Source organism: Paralichthys olivaceus, chromosome 5 (genome assembly GCF_024713975.1).
Source record: "Paralichthys olivaceus isolate ysfri-2021 chromosome 5, ASM2471397v2, whole genome shotgun sequence".
In the NCBI taxonomy this organism is placed as follows: Eukaryota; Metazoa; Chordata; class Actinopteri; order Pleuronectiformes; family Paralichthyidae; genus Paralichthys; species Paralichthys olivaceus.
In genome coordinates, this window is record NC_091097.1 from 18,562,014 (window position 1) to 18,585,130 (window position 23,117).

Consider the following 23,117-nt stretch of genomic DNA (forward strand, 5'->3'; position numbering starts at 1 on the left):
TGCAATTTTCAGTGTGGGTAAAATATATATTCAGTGCTGTGGTGCAGCAGGAGAATAACTGTCATGGAGATCTGAACAGTGCAAACACAAACTGCTATTTTTACCCTGCAACACACACACACACACACACACACACACACACACACACACACACACACACACTTCTAAGTCCTCTCTTGTGTTTCAGGAGCGTTTAAAGGCCAGCGAGCACCGGTCAGACATAGAAGACAAGGCAGACAAGCGGAACACAGACCCCAAACCCAGACCCTCCTCAATATCCTCCCCATCGCCTTCACCCGTCCTGCATCCTCGCAAACCTCCCCGCCCCTCTCGCTCGCCAACACCTTCTACGTCCTCCCTCACCCCGCTGCCTCTGCTCCCCTCACCTGTGACCACGCTCAAGTCAGAGGAGGCGGGGCAGAGAGTGTTGGTGCACTCGCCGACCCCACTGCCGCACCCACCTTCCCCCCGCTCTGCTTCGCCGCCCCCGTCTTCGCCACGGCGGCCTAAACAGGAGGCGGCTGAGGAGGAGGTGGGACGGAGGGAGCAGAGGGAGAGACAGAAACCGGGCTCTGCCCCCTTTCAGGGCATCTATCCTGGTGAGTTTCTTTTATCAGCTTCATAGCACTAATGTAAAGTTGTGTAGATGAGTTGATGGTTTCATATTGATTAAAACCTGTCTTTGCTCTACAGATCTCCCTCCAGGTTACCCTTACCAGTCTGTCACCGCCCCATTTGGCTCCCCTTTCCCTTCTTATCACATCCCAGCACCCACAGGGACAAACACAGAGCTAGTCCCAGCCCACCGCTCCCGCTCTCCACCCTCAGCTGCCCCTTTGCCCTTAGCACACCTCCATTCAAGGCTACTGGACACAGACATTAAGCCACAGAAACTAGAGCGATCAAAGACCGGATCATTCCTCAAACAGGAACCCGGTGTGGAGCGGCCTCTGCTGGATGTGGCGCCAGAACCTCTGGGTCCCCTTCGCTGCAGCTCTGTGCGAGCCAGTCAAGACAGAGAGACTGATGTGGAAGTATCTAAGCCCCGGCCTCAGCCGCAACCTCTGCACGTCCCCAGTCCTCCACTGCAACAAGGTGAAAGGCTGGAAGACGTCAGGGAGGAAGAGAAGGAACAAATCAAGATCGAGGTTTCATCTTACTCATGCCAGGCAACGTATCCTCCACCCCCTCCACTCACAGAAGCTGAGCCCAATCAAAAGGCCATGAAGGATCCAGAGCAAACACGACACCCACCGTGCATCACTGCAGATTCAGACTGTGAGGAATCTGCTCAGAAGACTGTTCTTCTGCAGCAGACCGCCAGCGCTGCGTGTGAACAAGAACGACCAGACACTCCAATCGACTCACACACTCCCCATCAGAAAGAAATTGTTCCAGAGACCCCTGTTTATCCGCCTGCCACTTCCAACTCTCCGCTCCCGCTGGTCTTCGGCCCTGAGGATCCCATGGCAGGGATGCTCGCCCTGCTGACAGCCAGCGAGATGGCCAATCAGACCCGCCCTGACACCCCACCCGCCCCAATACTCCTACCGCAGATAGAAATCCTTCCTGTGGGCGCTGACTGCAGCAGTGCGGGGCCTCTGGAGATGGTGGCGCTTGAGGGGATGGCCCTGCTCAGCCAAATGGCCCAGAGAGAGATGGAGCACATCCGCCAGGACCAAGGTGAGTGTGTATGAGAAAGTGAAGGAACATAAAGGGGGAGAAAAATCATTAGAAATGATAATAAGTTAAAAAACTGGAGTCTAACACTTAAAATCATGTCTTTACATCCACTCCAGATCTGACATTAGAGGGTCTGGATTGTCTTCTCGAGGCCAGCAGACAGATCCTGTTGGAGGCCATAGAGAAACAGTCCCACATCGATCTGCCCAGAACTCTGGACCCCAATAAGAAGTACAGCTGGAGGCAGAGGAAAGAGGAGCCGGTAAAATGATGAAAACATTTCATGGTCACCCACTGATGAAAGTCTTATCAGTTTCTTCCCTAATCTTTTTCCTCTCTTCCCTGCAGCTGTACAGTAAGATGTCAGTTGACATGATGGACGCGGTGGAAGTGGAATACCGTGTCCGCCTGGCTGAGCTGCAGAAGACGTACAAGGAGAAGCAGCGGGAGATGAGCAAGCTCCAGAGACGCAGAGACAAGCAGTGAGTGCTGCTGCACACGGGTCACACGTGTGGGAGCATGTTGAAAATGACTGAATCACACTGTGGCTTTTAATACACGGAAAAGGTTCCAGCATGTCGTACCCAGACAAACACACTGACTTTTTTTATGTTTACGTCAGTGAGCGGCTGCAGCAGGAGGACGAGAGGCGGAGTCTCACCAGACGGGGCAGAGGACGACCCAGGAAGAGAAAACTTCTGGCCACACCTCCCAAACTGGACAGCAGGCCTGGAAAGTGAGTCAACATATGACCTGCAGCAAAAATAATGATTTTCTTTTAAATTGGTATGTTCAGGTTTTTGCTTCATACAGTGCAAACTTTCTTCTTATCTCAGGGTGGGAAGGACAGTGCAATACTCTGAGGACTCTGAAGCAGGGGAAGGACAGAGGAAGAGGTTCCGTGTGTCCAGGGAAGAGGAAGAGACGGAGGCAGGAAGTGGAGGAGTGAAGGTGAAAAAGAAGAAAAAGAAGAAGAAGAGCTGGACGGACCAGGAGCCATCCACCAGTCACGCTCTGGAGGTAACACACCTGGAAGTGCATGTTTAGATTTCAGCAACATCTTAATGGAATTGTTCTGTTTAATTAATGTCGCTGGTTTTTGTGTGTCGCTCTCAGGTGTTGAAGGCAAAGCGCGGCCATGTGTGTGAGCAGGAGCAGCTGGCGTCGGACCTCGACAGAGCGCTCTCGCTCTCGCAGCTCAGCTCGCTCAGCGCATCCCGCAAACTCGTCTCCAACGCGAAACTAGACAAGTCGAAGGGCAAGTCTGCTGACGGCCGGATGAAAGAGCACGCCATTCACTCCGCTGCCAAAGGAGGGAAACACAAGATGGCCGCCAAGGCTTCCACTTCAGAGACCATCCAGAAGGTGAAAGGTCAGAAGAAGACGGCTTTGTTCTCTCCCATGAGATCAGAGCTCAGCAGCTGCTCCAACAGTGAGTACCTGAGGACGGACACATGATCTGATCTGAATGTTTTTACATGACATCATCCAAACACTGAGTTTTATAGACAGCAGAGGGTGAGTGACTGGTTTCTGCAGGTTTACCATTTCATTTACATTCAGGGTGAGAATACTTTGATTTCTGCTGAGCTGGAGTTTCTGTCGTCAAAGTCCATGAAAAGCCAACAAACCAACAACGCTGCTACTAACAAGTGTTGTCTGTGGATACATCTTTATTCCTCTGGGCCAAAGAGACTCGCTGTTGTTTGAAAACTATTTAAATCACGTTACATAATGAACCAAACTGTTGCTCTGTGTGAGCTGACGGAGAATAGCCACCAACAAATGCCTTTAGCCTTTTTTAGAGAGGAAAGAAGATTTTACATTTAGAGAAAGAACAAACAAACCCAAATGAGAGAGTGAGGGAAAGAAAACATTCAGAGATGGACGAAGTCTTTGCTGGTCTTAGATTTTTCAAACCAGATTAATTTCAGGTTTAGTTTGAGGAATTTGAGGTCAAACAGAAATCCTCTTTGACTCCATGTTTTTGTCCTTGTGACCTCATCAATCATTAACCGCACTCTCTCCGCACCAGACTCCGATTCAGAGGAGCACAATTCTGCCCGAGGGGGCTGGCCCCCTCTCTCAGGAACGCGTTCCCATGGCAACCTGACCAGGAAGAGGCGGCCTGCGTCGTCGCCGACGTCCCTGCTGTCCAGTCAGAAGTCTCAGAAGAAGAAACACAAGCACTTATCCCTGCTGCTGGAGGAAGCGGGCCTCAGCTCCTCAGACGACTCCTTCGACCAAGGTTACTGACCAAATCTTACAGCCCCCTCGCTGTCGAGTCAGGCGATATTGTGTCTTTGAGCCTCGTTGTAGCTCGAGTCTTTGTGTGCTTGTCCCTCAGACGGCTGTTTTTCAGACTGTGCTTTAGCTCGACGAACCCCCTACCTCTCTCGCTGCTGGCTTCTCTGCAAAGTTGCCTTTTTAAAAAAAAGATTTTAAAACTATTTCTATGGTGTTTTTTTATTGCCTGGATTGCAAACCGTTTTTGTAGCATTTGTACATTTGAAAACTTGTGTGAATTTGTGAGATTTTGTTGTATTACAGTTTTGGTACGTATAAGCTTTATTAAAGGTGTTGATTTGAATGGTACAGAAAGCGAAGCGCTGTGGTCCTTGTGTCTGCTTCATCTGTCTGTCTGTCCGTCTCTGTCCCGTCTGTCCAGCTGCCACTGAACCTCACACATCCTCCAGTGCTCTCTTCGTCAAATATCCCTCTAGTTTTCCTGGACAGGGTCTGACAGCGCTGTTTATCTCGAGGTTTAACCAAAACACTAATTGAAAGATTGGACGGAGATGATTCTTCCTGGTCAGCATAAATAAAGAGAAATTTAAAGACAGGTTGCTTTTGTTTTGTTTTGTGGAAAGGTTAGCTCCATTTTTCTCAGAATAAATGTTTGGTTGATGATGTGGCCTGGTGTTGGATGTTGTGGGGAAGTTAATGCTCAAAAGAGTGATTGAATTAGAAGTTGGGGATATTTGGACAATAGAGCTCCTGTGTCTGTGTCTACTAAACCTTCAAATAACCCTTCTCCCTTTACGTTGCTCTCTCAGACACCTTGCTCTGTCCTCTTGCCTTTCCTTCCTCACCTCTCACCCCCTCTCCCCTGTCCTACCCATGATGCTTTGAGTGTCTCTCAGCCTGTTCCATGTGCTTGTGCTGCTGCCACTGCGACATTACAGAAGCTTGGCGAGGACTAGCGCAGCCCCGAGCCCACGCTACCCTCGCTGCGGCTAGTGTGGCGAAAGCTTTGCTTGAGCTAGACTTAGCTAAGGCCAGGCTACGCTACGGCGAGGCTGCGCTCTCGCCGCTGCCGCCGCGCTGCCCCGCCCTGCCTGAGGCCACACCCCTGTCACCTGCTCTGTAAGTAGGAAGTGCCCCTCCCTCTATTTTTGTTCACCGCTAACATGGACTATGCTGAAATTGAACTCCACATACAGAACATTAACTTTTCCATTTATTTTTTAAAAAATTTTGTTCTCACAAATTAAAGCTCTTAAACGAGAGCCATGGTTACCTCCACTTGAGGGCTTGCAAAGGTTACCATGGTTACTCGAACTTCATATGGCGATTATACCAAGGGGCCTCACAGGGCTGTCCTCTCAGTGCCTGCTTGTTGTTTTGTCTGCCTGCTACTGTTAACACATGGTGGATTCACAGTACAACACATGCATCCAGATTTTGCTTCTGAAACAAATTAACTATGGCTCAAAATTATTCTTCAAAATTTATTTCAATTGTCTGGAATCAAATGAGCCACGCAAATATTCAAATATTCAAAGATTCAAACTTAACCCCAGAGGAAAACCTTGTTATTGCTGATTTCCAGGGGTTTAACTTCCATGTACTCCGGTACACTGTGATATCACTACTGGGTGTGAACAAGTTAAACTTTGAGCCAGAAAAAAAAAGTTTTCAGTTAAGTTAAACACCAGTAATGTTCATTTTCATTAGTCTGATAACTTCATACTTTAGTGTCATGGAGACAGATGTCGTCTGTGGTGATTTAAAACATCTTGTACTGTGCATCCAGCCTCAGTGTTAACACTCTTAACCCCTGAGGAGACGCTCCTGCTGTTCATCTGTTGCCGTGGACCTTAACTGCTAACGTCCAGTGATTCACAGCTAACCAGCTGAATGCTACGGTGTCTGTACCGACGGGTGACAAATTAAAACCAACGCGTTAGAAAGGTGTCGAGTCAAGTTTTCAAAGTGTCTCTGAACTAAATCATTCTTGCCAAAATATTCCCCCATTTGTTGTTTTGATGATGATGAGCGCCGTTTAACACGTCTGTCCAAAATGTCCCTTAGGTGTTGAATTGGGTTGAAGTCTGATGAAGGTCAAATTAAATACATTTTTAATATCCATCCAAGCATTCAATGACCCCTGTTGCCCTGGAAGAGACCACTCCCATCAGATGTGTTTTATCATCGGATAAAGACGATCACTCAGAGCAACTTCCTATTGATTAGCGGTGACCCTCCCTCTAAGTGGACAAGCGGCATCGAATGTCCCCACAGCTGATCAGCTCTTTGTGTGCGCCACACGTGGCACTTTCCCCACTTGTTGAGACACGTATCAACCACTGTGTAGGATGACTCATCCGTCTTTGGTTGCTGCACTTTCCAATAGATGCGGACGTCAGTGGTTCCATTGAAACATCAACCACAGATCAGTGTTTCTGACTGAACCCTCTTTCAAAGTCACTTAGATCTTTCCCTCCTGTCGTCTTTATATAAAATCAGAATCCACTGGGCCGGATCAGTGTTGTGCTACCTGCCACAGAGCGTAATTGTACCATGCAATGAAGCAGCTGCGGCCTCTGCATTCCTGATACTTCTCCATTCAATTACTCAGGGTTTTAATTTGTCACCCGCGTGTGTGTGTGTGTGTGTTCGTGTGTGTGTGTTTGTGCTCTACTGGCCCGTCAGTGGAAGAATATTTTCACCTCTCACTCTGTCACGTTCTCTCAAGGGTTTTTAATAATGAATTATGAGACAGTTTCCTCACGTGGTTTCACTGTTTGTGTGTGTGTGTGTGTGTATGTTTGTGTGTGTGTGTGAGCCTCATGCATGTGGTAAATCACATTTTCCTGCTTTAACTTGCTTACACAGCGTAACAGTCAAGGTCAGCTGCAGTGGTTTGGTCTCTCTCTCTCTCTCTACTGTTATTTCTGATCAGCTGACATGTCGAGACCTGTGATTTTGTGTGTGTGTGTGTGATGTGTGTGTGTGTGTGTAAGATCCAGACGGCTGTTTCCTTTTCACACAGGGATTATCCCGGTCTTTGTCTGAGGAGAAGTTGGCTGTGTTTCGTTTGTTGATGTATCTCCTCTTTGGGTCCTGCACTCAGCAGAAGCAACAGGATATGATTTGAATTTGACCCAAATCTTCTCTTTGAAACAGGAACCTCAGACGACGAAGATGACGAGGAGGAGTCCGATTCAGATGATGGCGGCTGCGAGGAGAGCGGGCTGGGTATGCTGGCCAGGTTTGCAGCGAACGCGATCCCCGTCAGCTCGGCCCCGTTGAGCCTCCTCCATGACGGCAAACACCGCAGCAGGCAAAGCACTCTGGGTAAAAACATGATAGACACAAATGAGTTGTGTGTGGCTGAGCATCACAGCAGGGTTTGTGCAAAAGTACAAAAAGGGATATGGACTTCTCACTTTATTACGTGAAAATTGGTTCAGCAGGTTCACCATCTGAGCATTTGTTGAGGATTATGTTATTGATTCATGGTTAAATATTCATTAATTTGTAATTGTCACATCAGGGTGCATGTAATGATTCAGACTTAAATTATGTATTAGTTTCAATTTGATCAATAGTCCTATTTACTGTGTTATTGATTTGAGAAAATCTAACACCTCAGTTTATTACTGGCTGCATGTTTATGGGACCAGCTGGGTTTTATCCCTAGGATCTGTGTTTGTGTGTGTCCTATCTTTGTGAGGACCAGTTTGACTTGTGGAGTGAGGTCTCCAGTGACCCTCTCCTCTTCACTCCGTCAGGTTCCTCAGAGTACGAGTGGTCAGACTCTGGCTCAGACTTGCGTTTGAGGAAGTTCCCCTCTCTGCTCCACGGAAAACGCTCCGCCCCAGAGCTGCCGCTGTTGCCCCCTGCAACCCGGCGCACTGACCAGACCAGCCCCACCAAGCGAGATGAAGCGCCAGTCAAACGCAAGCCCCTGCCCAAACCCCGCCCCTCGCCGAGATCGCCCCGAAGATTTAGCTTCGACCTCGGCAGCAGCCACGGGTTCGGAGGCTTCAGCGAGGACGAGGCCTGGAGCCGACGACGCAGCGAGAGGATTTTCCTCCATGACGCCACCACCTCAGCGACTCAGATGTCTGTGTCAGGCCCTGGATCCGTCAGTCAGAGCTCCTCCTCCTCCTCATCCTCCAGCTCAGGCCCACCTCTGACCCCAAAGCCCGCCCCCAGACCCAAACCCACTCCGCCCAGCAAAGACGTGGTGAAAGTACGTCAATAATTTATCTTTAATTGTTTTTCACCAAGTGAGTCAAATCTTTCCCAGCTCCCTGTGCTCTCACTTCTACTTTAAACTCTGGTTCCATCGCTTTCTTTTTTCTCCTCTGACATCTGTGAGATAGAGATAGAGAATGTTTAAGTGTTTGTGTCAAAGTGCCAGCAGGGTTTCCCAGTACTTCAGTCACTGCAGCACTCCCCTGCTGTCTGTGTCGTGTAGCTGACAAGGACGGACAAATGCAGGCAGCCTGGCAAAATCCCACCAGTGTGTGTGTGTGTGTGTGTGTGTGTGTGTGTGTGTGTGTGTGTGTGTGAGTGTGTGTGAGTGAATCTGTCCAGCACATCTTTAATGTGCCCATTAATTCATATGCACGTTTTGTGACTTTTTAAAAACCAGAAAAAGAAGCTGAAGGACTCTCCTCTGCCTGTGAGCCCGTCCGCCCTGTGCAGTCCAATCACAGACGTCCCCGTGCCGCTGGGCCTCAGCCCGACGCGCAAGAGCCAACCAAAAGCCAAGAGCAAGACCAGAGAGGTCAGTGTGATGATGGATCAGCTGCGGAGCCATTATGGGTGTGAACCTAATTATCCTGGGAAAGACGAAGCAACAGAACATTTTAGTTATTAGACCTTAATGTGCACAAACACACACTCAAGACAGGAACACAAAATTCTGGAGAGATGAACTGACTCCTGTAATCAAAGCTGTTCTGTTTTATTGTCAAACCTCTTTTATTGTGTGATTTCTGCCAAAGTGTTGCATGGCTCTCCATCTGCCACCGGCCACAACTCCGGTTTGTTTTGAAAACAGCTGAAGTGTGTGCAGGGCTCTTTGTGGTGGTGAAACAGCAGGAAAAAAAAATGTGTGTAATGCAACAGCGTAAGTGTTGTAATATGTCGCTGTGTCCTTTTGAAAAGTCGATACGTGGCGTGTCGACCTGGCAGCTTGGTGTTCTGCCGCAAATGAAACCGAAGTAGCAGCATCAGTCATGCAGAATGTCAGGTTCAGGCCTCAGGCAGGTGACAGATTTCACTTACAGGCCATGTTTGCTTTTTGAAGATAAACTAATATTTATCAGATTTTTCCTTCCTTTCTATAGAGTCTTGGTTGTGAGGGAAATTCAAGCCCTAATTTTATTTTTTTGCAGCCTTCCAGAGGAGCGGTGAGCCGGCTGATGGAGAGCATGGCGGCAGACGAAGACTTCGAGCCCAACCAGGACAGCAGCTTCAGCGAAGACGAACTTGTCCCTCCGCGCAGCCACGGTGTATCAGAGAGGTCCTCCGAACCCGGTCAGCACACACACACACACACAGACACTGCCTGTGCTTACACACACGCAAGTTATTATGTGCGTTCTTATCATGCATGTTGTTGTGTTCAGCTCCGGTGCAGTGTGTGTTGGATAAGGATTCTTTGGTGGATGGACTCAGAGTTCTGATCCCGATGGACGACCAGCTGCTGTACGCCGGACACGTGAACACGGTGCACTCCCCTGACATGTGAGTACAGACGCTGAACCTTTATATCGGAGCACCGTGATTGATTTGCAGCCTTTAATAGAGGAAAGTCACATCTGTTTACTCTATTAAAAGCTGCAAATCAATCAGCGTGCTCCAGTTCTGCGTCCTGCAAAGTTTGCTGTCCTCGATTTGTGAAGTAGCCAGGTGCATTTTAGCAGATAAAAAAAACAAAAACTGGTTTGCTGCCAGTCCTGTTCAGTTTTTCATATGCACAGCTCATCAATAAGGATTTTAACAGGTCGCTGCACAGGTCGTACATGTGGGGAAGCTCAAGTTACTCTTGGGGATAGTTTGATTCACGTCACAGAACTCAGAAGTGACTTTAGGTTCTATCATAAAAAGCATGAGCTCTTTCACACTGACCCCAGACGTTTGGCCCTTACTCTTCTCGGATGATTCCTCCCTGCAGATACAGCGTGGTGGTGGAGGGAGAGAGAGGAAACCGACCACACATCTACTGCTTGGAACAACTGCTGCAGGAAGCTGTGAGTGAACTACATGTCTCTCACATATTCTTCTGCGTCCTCCTCATCTCTCTTTGTTTCCGCTGAGCCACTTCAAGCAGTTAGAAAAATGTTGTGTGTCATGTGGAAGAATGTGTGCGCACGAGTGTTCGATGCCGTGCTGCGCTGACATTTATGAGCTCTTCATTCCTTGCGTGCAGATCATCGATGTGAAGCCTCCGTCCGTGCGCTATCTCCCAGAGGGCACTCGAATCGCTGCGTACTGGAGCCAGCAATACCGCTGCCTGTACCCCGGGACTGTTGTCAATGGTACAGCAACAACATCACACAAAACAAACACACCCACGACTTTCATGATATGATTCATAATCCACTCACATGGACAATTTGATTGTAACTCGCAGCCCAGACAAAGGAAAATATCTTATCAGTGTGTAATGCAGCAGAGGCTCTTATTTTGAAGAGGCGCATGCTAATGGAACTTATTGAACACTTTGAGTTGAGTGAACTCTGCTGCAGTGACCACGAATAACTGGGTGTGAAAAATCAAAACACATTATGGACACAAGGTGTTTTATTTGCCAAGTGTGTCAAAAATCAAACGCTCGCTGCTTGACTGCTCATTTTCTTTGCACCCAAAACAGGAAGTTCAGATATTGACGAGAATGACGATCTGATCACGGTGGAGTTTGACGATGGCGACACAGGCCGCATCCCCCTCTCACACATCAGGCTGCTGCCGCCCGACTACAAGATCCACTGTGAGCACACGATCATACATTTTATAGATTTCATTTTACCGCCACCGCTGGGTTTTAAATCACGCAATGAACACTGTGAGCGTGTGTGTGTCTGTGTGTGTGTATTGATGGTTTTAGCATAAGTGTTTTCCCAGTAGAGTGCTACTAACGTGCAGCTATTCGAGTGCATTACCTTGGTGTGTGTGTGTGTGTGTGTGTCTCTGAAATGCTTCCTAAGTGGGTGTGTAGATGTTTACCCGAACTTAAACCTTGTTCAGGCTTCACGAGTGTCCATTTCAACACACTGAGTTTCCAAAAGTAGAGAAACAACATGAAGTACTTTACTCTCTAAGATAAAAATATGTATTGAGTTCAAAACACCTCGCTGTGTTTTTAGATTCTGTTGTTGATTTCTGAACATTACAAGTTGATTTTTTAAATGGAACTAAGGTGATTCCAAAACACTTCCAATCTTTAAGAGGAAATGAGCTCTGTCAAACAGACGTTGATTTAGTTTTTTCCTTGCTAAGAAACTTGAATTCCTCAGTCTCTAAGCATGTAGGTAAGATTCTCGAGCTAAACCATAAAAGCTGCCGGCTCTCTGCTTCGGTCCAGGTGCTGAGCCGTCCCCCGCGCTGCTCGTGACCAGCTGCTCCAGGAGGAGAGTCCGCAAATGCAGCAAAGAGGGAAAAGAAGCCGGAACGAAGCCAGAGGAGACGGCTCCGAAGATCAGAGGGAAACCTGGTCGCAAACCCAAACCCAAACCAGGTGAGTCGAGAACCGGAGTTAGATATGGACGACATGGGCAGCGGCCAGTTTTCTATTACTCATTAGTACATCATGTCAGTGATATGTCACCATGTGGGTCAATCAACGTTGTTACAGTGGGCGTCCTAGTTCTAGTTTGAGTAGTGATGAGAATTTAGGCTCTTTTAATGCAGCTTAAAAACCAGTACTGATTCATAACATCTAAATATAACAAAATAAAATACAGATCATACAAATATTCAACTTTAATACAGGTTATATATTATTGTAGAAGAGAAAACTGGTGTTTTATAGGTGTTTCTTACAAAGGTAGATGTAGATTGTGAATTGTTATAGCATCTAGAATAATGAGGTAAATCTTCCTTTTTGCATCTCATTTGAAAAACAAATGTGCAGATTTAGAAAAACATACAGAAATAGTCGACAGCTGCCATTTACGAAAAGACTTGGGTGCACTTGGTGAGTTGGTAGAGGAAGCAAGTTTCACAGAAATGACTGAAGTGTCATTTCTCTTAGAATTATTGGCAGAGAAACCTTAATGTTTCCCACAGGAGGTAAAAATAATGGAGGTGGTGCTTAAAGTAGAACTAATCCACCCTGTGTTAAGTGCTGCCATCACTTCTGCCTTTATTTGCCTTTTCTCTTCTCTGAGTGATTCCATGGGATCAATAAAGGACGTCTGCAGCCACAGCTGTCATAAAAAGATAGATTTCATCTTGCTTCTCTCCCAAGTGCTTTACTTATCCATTTAAGGCAGTTTGAAATTTACTTCATTTCTACTTTTATTGTTATTACATGTGGTTTGTTGCCGTCCTTACGTGAACGTGTTTATCGTAGAGACCATTAAAGAGCAAAAGTACTTTTGTCACTCTCGTCTTTCTGATGAGTCTTTTTTAAAACAGGAGCAACAAAAATAGCTCAAAGCTCAGAAACGTCTTTCATCAAACATGTCATATTTGACCATGGCTGTCATCTCCTGTGTCAGTTTAATAGATTTGCTCAAACAGTATCATTGTCGTCCCGTGAGATTAGAGTGTGTTAGCTCTGGCTGTAGTACACGGTATGTTGCATGTCTGATTTGCTGACTCTGGCTTTGTTTCCACTGCGTAAGCAGTTCTTAAATGTAGTGTTTTCATTGCAGGATTGTTTCCTTGCCGATATTGTTCTCAGCATGTGATGCTGCAGACCACAAAAATCATGAGGCCACACAATAGAAACGTCAGCACATCCAGTGTAGTTGGGCCAAAAAATAGATTTGTTTAACTTTTCCTTGTGTTTTCTTTTTATCCTCAGAAACCTCCATGACCGCGGATGGCCGAGAGAAAACTGATCCTCCACCTTCCTCCACCCAGCCGGCAGAGAGACCCCAGGCTCCGGCTAAACCTGCCCAGGAGAGGACCTCCTCCGTTCAGAAGGCGGGTCAAGAGAAGCCGCGCCCTGCATCCCGGCCGACAATGGGGACGCAGTCAAAACCAGGCCGCAAAAGCTCCACCACGTCCCCCACAAGTAGCCCGACCCTCCCCAGCCCGGTGCCCAGGAAGATCAGCTCGGCGCCTGCTTCTAAACCAGCTCGCGCTCTCCCTCCCTCCCTCTACCCGTCCACTTACGGAAAAGTGCTGACGGTAGACCTGTACAGTGAACCCAACCTCAGCTCGTACAACAACCAGCGCAGAGAAAGAGAAAATATCAGCACAGTCAGTCCCACCACCAACAGACCCACGTCCAGACCCATGGCCACGTCTTCTGGGACCAAGCCCGGTGTCTTATCTGCGGCCAGACCCACTTCTGCCTCCACACCCAAAACCAAACCCTCCTCGGAACATCACGGCAGCTGCAGACCCAGCCTCAACTCTGGACTCCTTCCCAGCCCCATCTCCAGGCTACCAACATCCAAACCCAGCTCTTCTCTGGCTCCTAGACCTTCATCATCCTCATTGTCTTCATCGTCGGCCCCCAGACCCAAACTAAAGATGCCGTCAGACCAGCTGTCCTCCAGCTCCAGACCCAGGCCCAAGCCCAGCCCGGGGCAAAGTGACGGCGGAGGCTCGGCAGTGAGGCGAAAGCCTGTGTCTGCAGAGCCCCTCGTGAAACTGGACCACGAAGGTGTGACCTCGCCCAAGACCAAGAAAACCAAGGCTTTGATGTTGCTCGAGGGTCGAGGCATCAGACGAGATCACGCCCCCATCACCACGGCCTCGCCCAATCAAAAACCGCTGAAAGCAAAGCTGAGAGCTCCAGATAGAGACACGGGTCTGCCTGAGAAAGACTCCACCTACAAAGCACCAATGCTGGCTAAGGAGAAGGCAGACAGTCGGGGAGGTGGTGGAAGAGGACAGGAGGTGGACACCAGAGAGGAGAAAGTTAAAAAAGAAGAACGAAAGGAGGTGGAGAAAAGAAAGGAGAGAAAGATGAAAGAAGAGTCTCACAGTAGCAGCAGCTCAGAGTCAGAAGAAGAAGGTGACAAAGGGAAGATGAAGAAAAAGAAGAAATGCACCTCAAGCTGCTCGTCCTCCTCTTCATCCTGCTCTGGTTCCTCCTCATCTTCTTCATCATCTTCATCCTCTTCCTCTTCTTCCTCCACTGATGACTCTTCCTGCAGCTCTGATGAAGAGAGGACGACTTCACCTCCACCAGGCCCTGTCTCCCCACCTCCAGCACAGGACAAGTCAAAGGAGGAGACTAAAGAAGAGGAAGAAGAAGAAGAGGAGGAGGAGGAGGAGGAGGAGGAAGAGGAGGTAAAGGAGGAGGCAGAGATAAAAATGGAGGAAGAGGAGGAACTATCACCTCCCTCAGAGTCTCCCTCCCCGTCAACCTCTCCGTCTCCTGCTGCTCCCGCTCCCTCTAAACCCGGTAAACCAGCCACCGGGAAGGGCTCCGGCCAAAGGGGTCGTCCTCCGAAACCGAAGCCCATTGGAGGAGAGGGGAAAGTGGGGAGACCAAAGCGGAGAGAGGGGGTCCACCTCCCTACCACCAAGGAGCTGGCAAAACGTCAGAGGCTTCCCAGTGTCGAGAACAGGCCCAAAATCTCTGCTTTTCTTCCAGCCAGACAACTCTGGAAGTGGTTTGGGAAACCCACTCAGGTGAGGAGAGGCATCGCTCACGAAATTGTAAAGTAACGTCCTCAGATGTTTCACTCTGTGACCAGTTTGTCCTCTCACGACCTCCTGCAGAGACGCGGTATGAAGGGCAAGGCGAAGAAGCTCTTCTATAAGGCCATTGTTCGTGGTCGAGAGATGATCCGCATCGGTGACTGCGCCGTGTTCCTGTCGGCCGGACGGCCCAACCTGCCCTTCATCGGCCGCATCCAGAGCATGTGGGAGTCCTGGGGCAGCAACATGGTGGTCAGGGTCAACTGGTTCTATCATCCAGAGGAGACGAATCCTGGAAAGAAACTCACTGACAAGAAGGTAGAGTGTGAATTTTACTTGTATATATTTATGAATAATACGTGATTTTACCTCCGACGCTCGTTTGAATCTATCGGTTACTTCAATCACAGGGTCACAGCTCAGTTTCTTCAGAAAAGTGTTTTCACTCTGCAAACAAACCCTGGATCAGTCCGAGGTACGGACTAAACTGAAAAAGCCATCAGGAAACAAAGAGTGAATTATGACACTTCTAAGTCTGGTTCAAAGAATAAACTCTCACCTGACTGAATGTGTTTCTTTAATTTAAAGCTTTTTCCTGAATGTAAGACTTGTTTCTTCTCCAGAACTGGGATCAGATGTGTGGTCAGTCTTTACCCGCAGCTCTGCACTCTTCTATCCAGAGGAAAGACTTCATGGAGGTGAGAGGAAAAACTAGTTATTGTGCCAACTCCTCAGCTTTTCCTCAGAATGCAGTAAATTGTCCGCTTGAGTGTTTTACGATACAATAAAAGCGTCCGTGTCTCCTCCGCAGCGCGCCCTGTACCAGTCGTCTCACAGCGATGAGAACGACGTGCAGACGGTCAGCCACAAGTGCCTGGTGGTGAGCGTGGACGAGTACGAGCAGATGACCCACACGCGCCGCTACGCCGACAGTGAAGACCTCTACTACCTGGCCGGCACTTACGAACCCACCACTGGCATGATCTTCAACACTGACGGAGTCCCGGTCATCTGCTAAAATAAAAAACACTCGGATGAGTCGCTGAAACGAAATTGTGACCCGACTTACCGACCTTGGACCCGACCCCCCCGGTCTAATCACTGATGTCCATTCACGGTTGATGTTTTGGCTGCAGTGACTCGACGAGCGCAACCACTCCAGCACCATGACGCACTTCAACCTGACTGTCGGCTACCACCACCACGGAGACGGGAGACACTACAGACAGTATTAAAAAGGAACAAGTCTCCTGAAACATTTGCACACACAGACTCCATCGTCACAAACTGCTTTTACTCGTTGTCGTGTTCACGGGAACGTTTCAGAACACGCACGAGTACTTCAGTCACCTTCTACGTGTAAATATACTCTGCATAAACACACTTACACTCACATGCACAGACACATGTAAATACTCACCTCATGTAACACAAACACACACACAAAGTTATATAGAGGAGAATATGAGTGTTTTATTTTCATGTATCAGATTTATGTCAGAGTACTTTTTTCTAAAAGAGGTAAACCGTCGAGAAGCTTTAATGAACTGTGAATGGTGATACAGGAGAGAGGTGTCCGTCCGTCCGCCCGCCTGTCTTCCTCCGCCCCTGCAGGACGGGCAGACAGACGGGCGGGCGGACGCACACACACGTGGTGTGACGTTGTGATTATGATGTTGCCGTGGTGATGTTACAGTCATGTTACAGTCATATTAATGTATCTACAGAACAGCAGGAGCGACGGACTGATGCAAAAAGGGGAGAGAGATGCACAGAAAGAGAGAGAGGTAGAGTTGCAATCCAAAAGAGAGCACTTATAAAAAACACTTAAAGTCTAACCTCCTTTAATTTAACCCCTTCGATTTCCCCTGTGACAATCCTAACTCGAGCAGGAAGATCCGTCCTCGCGAGACTAAAACTTCTGACTCCCTCAGAGACTGAAGAGAGAGGAAGGAACCGTGTACTATAAAAAAAAAAAAAGAAAAGAAAAGCACTTCTCATTTTAATCTTTGAGTTTCTCACGTTAAAGGAAAAATCCACCCAGGAATAATTTAAACACTATGACACAACAACAGCTGCTGATTTTCACATTTCGTTGTCTCGCCTCTTTTGCACTGAGGTCGAACAACAGCAAAGGGAAAAGTGGATGTTTAGAGGAGGCTCCAGTTTTCTGCTTCTGGGGCGTAGAAAAAAAAAAATATTTCGAGAAAGAGAAATGGGGTAAACTCCATGAATGTACGGAACAAGACGAGCTGGTACATTAACAGTGTACGAGTCCCTGACGGTGGATTCTTCCTTTTCTTTAAGGTGTTTTCAGGGTTGCAAACACTCGCAGCCTTTCCGAGATGCATCAAGGTCGTGGCACTGATGTTCAGTATAAAGCTGCCAGCACTGATTTGATCAACACAATTAAATTTTTACCGCTCATCCTCTGCAGTGCCGCCTCATGCGGTCGGTTTGGCTACGGTGTTTGCGACCTCTGAATGTCCCGTGTTGGATGTGTTTTATATTTCTTTTGCTTCTGCTGTTTTACGGACGTCCATCTGACCCTCTTACGATCACATTTCGCCCTCCAAGCTCCTATTTGACATGAGTGCACTTTGAATTAGCTCTGCTGCAGTGGAGTGTTGTATACGTCTTCCCAGAGTATTTGCGAAACCCCCCCCTTCTCCCCTTTTTCCTCCACACACACACACACACACGTCCACATCCCCTCCTACACTTTGTTCTTTTTCGGCTCTCTCAGCTGCTTATGAATTTTTTTCTACGTGCCTAGTTTAACCGTTTTTTTAGGGTGAGACCGTTGAATGTTGTGCTCAGGGTCGTGAGCGTTCGGGTGGCCTTCACTCTCCCAGGCCTTGTGATGACGAGTCACCAAATCCCTCGTAGGTTCCGCCCCCGTTCTCCCGCCGTTCCCCTCGGCCCCTCGAGGTGCTGGGGGACAAATCAGACTGGTATTTTCTCCAGTCTGCTGACGAAGGGAAAAACAGTTGATGATTTCGAGTTGAAACAACCCTCCGTTCCTGAGCTCTTAACCCACGTGGCTACACTATTGTGTACAGAGTGTATCAGATATATGAGTATACAGTAAATGCTGTATATACGGTTTATATCTGTGGGTATCATGTTGATTTTCTTGTATGTTTCTTACCACGTTGCCGTCTCTCTGCGTCACTGCAGAGACTGAAGATTGTCTTGTTGATATTCAATAGGTTTAATATTTTCTACTCTCGAGATCCTTTGGTTTTTGTCTGGATTTGTCTGATTTTATTTTAGGATATATCATAGTTTTATTCACGCTGAGACGGCTGCGTGGCGTCTGGAGGACGACCCAAGATGTCGCTAATTGGACATTTTCGCAGATATAATGACAAACGATGTCCTCCAGCGTTTCAGCACATTTATGTAGAATCCTGCCACGATGGCGACCCAGTAAAAATAAGGTTGGTGATCTGCTGACTCTTAGAGCTGAAAGTGGTTGAGCAGGTACAGAGTCGCTTTCTGTTTTCTGACATTACACGATGCCAGAAAATCTTATCCGCTAAAGCCCCAGCTGCTCCTCCAGCTGCTGCTCGTATTTCGCACACAGAAGTCGTCTGTTTGAAACCCGTGTTTCTGCCGACAGTGGATCTCCGGCCGGTTCCTCAGCTGTGGGAGTGAAACCGATAGACACGTCGTACCTGTGTTTGCAGAGTGAACAAGTTAAAGTGCCCAGTTATGAATCTTTGTTTACCCCTGGAGCTGCTAAAGCACTTTTTTCTCAGTGTGTGAGAGACACACACACACATCACACTCTTATCCCCTTATATTACACACACACACACACACACACAAACACACACACAGGGTGAATTTGGGTGATCTGGTACATTGAGGGATTTGAGACACAGGATGTTTAGTGTGTTTATTTCCTGATCTAACAAAATATAATCAACACGAGTTTTACTGTAGATTTGACTCAGACGTCTGTGACAAGAAATGTGAAGTCATAAATAAGATAATGTTCCACTTTGTTATCAGGTTGTTTTTCATCGTCCATTCAAGCAAATACATAATAATAATAATTCATTTTATTTTCAGGCACCTTTCAAGGACACTTTAAATACATCAGAAATAAACACATGAAGAATTAAATTAAAGCCAAGAGTTAAAATTGGGTTAGATGACGCCCATCAACACTACATGTATGACACAAAAATAGTAAGTGTCCTATTTTTATAAAATGTATACAAGCAATGATTATTTAAGTTCTCTTCTCGTTTTTAATATGAATTAGTGATAATCATGTGAATAATTTTAATCTTATTCTGTCTTTAGCAGTTTTTCGTGATGTTTTTTAAAATGTGTTGATGCAGAACTCTGGCCTGGATTAAGTTCCACATCACCCAAACTCTCCGTACACGTCTTTATAACCCTCTAAAGTGAGTTATTGCCTTCCAATGTCTATGAGCCCACGATCTCCATCCAAAGTCCAGCCTTAGGCCTTCAAACAGGGTCCAACACACACACACACACACACACACACACACACACACACACACACACACACACACACACACACACACACACACACACACTTATTCCCCACATCGCCTTCATTTTTATTTGGTGTCATAAGTTTTTAGAGCCTGACGTCATATATGTTCTGTCTGTCACCGTTAATATGTTTGACTTTTGTTCTGATTTATTTTCTCATCTCCTTTTTGTTTTTTTGATTTTTTTTCGCTTCCCCTCTCTGAACAATCGTCCAGGCCTCTCCAGCTAATTCTGCTGACAGGCACCGGGAGCTAGCTGCTAGAGAGAGAGAGAGAGATAGAGAAGAATGAGAGAGAGAGAGAGAGAGAGGTGGACTGGAGGCTGGTTCTTCGTCTGCTGTTCCTTCAGTATCGTTATCGTCCTGTTACAGAAAAAATAAAGATTATTTTGAAAATAAATAGAAAAATCATCTAAGTTTTGTAAATGATCCTTCAGTGTTGAGGGGAGAAAAAGCAGAATATACTTTGTACACGTCTAATCTTGTAAAAATGCAAAAAGAAAACATTTTAGAGATGAACCTGAAACCAGATATTTTCTGTTGCTCTATACTGTACGTGTAAGTATTTTTTTTTTTTTTTTTTTTTTTACAGACAGCAACTATGTTTATCAGTGTTTCTTTTAAATTGTTTTAGTAACTCAGTATTTTATAGTTAATCAATAAACAGATGGAACTGTACTGTGGCCTTATCTCTGAGTCTCTTTTTAAAAACGCTTCCTTTTAAACTGCACTTTTCTTTTTCATCCCCCACTTTGACTCTCCTTGTTCACCCCGCTGATAAATCTGCAGGAAGAACTTTCACCTGCTAACTTTTTTACTTGGTCTGACATCTTGACGAGGCGGCTGAGGTATTTTAAAGGAACAGTTTGGTAATTGGACAGTGTGGTTGAACACGACTTCAGAGGAAAAACAAACATGGAGGATGAACGATTCTGACCGAGAAGATCGCAACGGGACATCTGGCAAAAAGGTACATTTTTGTTTTTACACTAGGACAGAGCTAGGCTAGCTGTTTCCACCTGTTTCCTGTGTTTATGCTAAGCTAGGCTCACTGAAGTGTTCTTTAATGTTTTTGTGCCTGTTTCAGTTTGCGTGGTCTGTCCCTTTAATCAACTGTGGACTCCATCAGGCCTCCATTTTGGCAGCCCAGTAATGAAGCTGCTGGTTGTAATAAAATGGAGGAAAGTTCAGCTTCCTCTGCAGAGCTGACCGCGGGAGACACATTTTCCACCGCTGACCGTTCATGACTCTGCACTCTGAAAGTGCCAAGGGTGTGTGTACGTGTTTGTGTGTGTGTGTGTCTGTGTCTGTCTGTGTGTGTTTCCTAGATTCCTGTGTGTCCACGTGTAATTAAATCTTTGCTGACGTGAACTGAGTGTGTTCCTGTTTCATGGTGAGAGCAGCAGTCTGGGGTTCGGCCGCCGCGTTTCCCCCAAAGGACCAAAATCAGCCCAACATCACAACCTGCAGGGAGCTTCCTCTAACACACACACACACACACACACACACACACACACACACACACACACCCCTTCCTGCCTCAGCAGCTCACACACCCTCTAGTGGGTGTGTGAGCATGCAGTGCTCTGATTGGCTGACACCACACGAACACAGGTTTTCTATTGGCTGAGCTTTCATTACAGTTTGAGCAGAGGGAGTAAAGAGAGTGTGTGTGTGTGTGTGTGTCTACACACACACATTTATCTCGATGAGGACCATTTTGAGCAGAGACCCTTCAGAGTGAGGACACTTTTGACGACCTTCACTTTATCAAAGGGCTGTTTTTGGTATTCAGGGTTAGAATCAGGTTTAGGAATGTGTGTGTGTGTGTGAATGTGTGTGTTTTGTGTGTTGTTGCACACACACCAGTTTCCCAGGAGACAGGTCTCTAAGTGAGGGGGCGTTAAACGCACAATGAGCACAAACAGTTTGAAAGGATTGTTATTTCAGTCTGGAGTCTGCTCACTAACTCTCAACTTCAAGTATGTTTTATCACAAAGAAAGAACGTTCTTCGGTTTTATTATATTTCCAACAAACTCTTTATTTCTTTATCAAGAGAGAAAGAGAGAAGAAATATTGTATTTCTTTCTTCAATAAACTTTATGACACATTCAAAAGTATCTGACAGTAATAGATTATCTTTCTTTAGTAGCCGGAGATTTTTCTACAATTTGTACTTTTTCCATACGTTATTTATAGTGAAGAGAAGAAGCTTCTCAGTTACAGAGGTTAGGAATATTTGATATTATTCTACACCCTCCACATTTGATTGTGTGTGTTTCTGTCCTTTTCCGCAGCTTTTGATCTCTTCACAATCTGTTCTTTTGCCTCTTGTGATGAATGTGAATGTGAAATGACAACTGAGCCTCACAAATATTAGTTCAGAGTGCGATACCGTGTGTGTGTGTGTGCGTGCGTGTGTGTGTGTGTGTGTTGTACTGCATATCAATTAGATATCTATTATTCATGCTGACAACATAATGAATGAAACATCACAGTCTTTGTATTTCAGGCATGTTTACTTGTCTTTCTCTCTCTCTCTCTCTCTCTCTCTCTCTCTCACACACACACTCACACACACACACACACACACACACACACACACAGGCATGCAGCTGCCGTTGTGGGCTCACAGGCAGGAGTGACAGTGTGAATGAAATCCCATTATAACTGTGAAGACGAGGCGATGCCCAGTGAATACCTGTCGGCTGAATCCAGCAGCAGCAGCTCGTCCTAATGAGGGAGCGAGGACTTAATTTACTCTGAGGATGAAGGAAACAGTTTCCTCTGACTGACCAGCTGCCAAAAACCAGAGAAGAAGAAGAGTTGGTGACGACGACAGTGAGAGACTCATCTGGTTTGTTTTCATTTGTAAAAACTCAAATATTTTTCTATGAATCAGTTTGATAGACTGTGTAAGAAAATGGACACATCACTTCTCCCCAAACGTGAAGCCAAAGCCTCCTGACTGCCCCCTGGTGGCTATGTTATAAATCCAGCATCCTCCATGTAAGTGGACGGGACATGGAACAAACTAAAACGTTAGTTATTTTCACTCTGATGTTGCTCCGTTTCCGAAGCTATAAAGAGGGGGGTGAAACATCGTGATTGACAGCTTGGCTGAGCGCGTTTATTGGTGTGACCTCGCCACCACGGCTCCATCCCCCGATCGCTACTGCACAGACTCCAAATCCAGGATATTCTCTTTATTTACAGTCTCGGTGCAGTAGCACTTTAACCATGGGTCTGTCTTTCAGTCGTCACAGCTTCTACGGTGCAATAAACTGTCAAAATGCAATAATTACATATTCAGTCAAAGCTGAGAACAGAATCTGACTGATCTCTTTTCTGACATGATTTTATAAATGTGTAATTTAAAGGGCATCGATACAGCTACTTTTCCCCACAGATGAAAATATATCAACTTTGATAAATTAAGATTCATTATCTCAGATATATGCTCGGCAGGTAAATTCGGTAAAGGAGAACAGATCCACTAGTAGCTTAGCTTAGCAGAGTAGTAGCATAATGCTAACTAACATCTTAGCTTTGGATGAAAGAGGAATACATGATGAATGACTTTTAAATTTACATAATTAAATTGTGAATTCATTCATCACATTAATTTTAATGTAATCATTAATAAATGTTGAGCTGAAAGAGTTTTTGTCGTCTTCTCATTTTCCCTCTTTTTTATTATGTAATTATTATGATAATGTGTACAAATAAATAAAATGATGTCTTTTTTTAAATATAACTATTATTTACAAATATTTTTATTGTTGTAAAACAGAGAATAAATGACACGAGGGAGATCAAGGCTGCCCCCTG

The 23,117-nt window shown here is 46.3% G+C and overlaps 1 protein-coding gene across 2 annotated transcripts in view; it reads left to right on the forward strand.

The window, feature by feature from the left end:
• The window catches only part of tnrc18 (trinucleotide repeat containing 18), a 42,755-nt gene extending 22,792 nt beyond the window's left edge, over nt 1-19,963 (forward strand). For both annotated transcript variants that reach the window (XM_069524819.1, XM_069524820.1), the window contains 21 exons: nt 188-599; nt 694-1,683; nt 1,800-1,945; nt 2,032-2,165; nt 2,306-2,419; nt 2,520-2,703; nt 2,800-3,115; nt 3,719-3,931; nt 7,093-7,263; nt 7,701-8,164; nt 8,570-8,704; nt 9,318-9,459; nt 9,552-9,669; nt 10,100-10,175; nt 10,355-10,463; nt 10,799-10,915; nt 11,510-11,662; nt 12,956-14,742; nt 14,833-15,069; nt 15,375-15,449; nt 15,563-19,963. In XM_069524819.1, the coding sequence (XP_069380920.1) occupies nt 188-599; nt 694-1,683; nt 1,800-1,945; nt 2,032-2,165; nt 2,306-2,419; nt 2,520-2,703; nt 2,800-3,115; nt 3,719-3,931; nt 7,093-7,263; nt 7,701-8,164; nt 8,570-8,704; nt 9,318-9,459; nt 9,552-9,669; nt 10,100-10,175; nt 10,355-10,463; nt 10,799-10,915; nt 11,510-11,662; nt 12,956-14,742; nt 14,833-15,069; nt 15,375-15,449; nt 15,563-15,769 (6,300 nt within the window). In that variant the 3' untranslated portion in view covers nt 15,770-19,963. The remainder of the gene's footprint in view (nt 1-187; nt 600-693; nt 1,684-1,799; nt 1,946-2,031; nt 2,166-2,305; nt 2,420-2,519; nt 2,704-2,799; nt 3,116-3,718; nt 3,932-7,092; nt 7,264-7,700; nt 8,165-8,569; nt 8,705-9,317; nt 9,460-9,551; nt 9,670-10,099; nt 10,176-10,354; nt 10,464-10,798; nt 10,916-11,509; nt 11,663-12,955; nt 14,743-14,832; nt 15,070-15,374; nt 15,450-15,562) is intronic.
• Nucleotides 19,964-23,117: the final 3,154 nt, after the last annotated feature.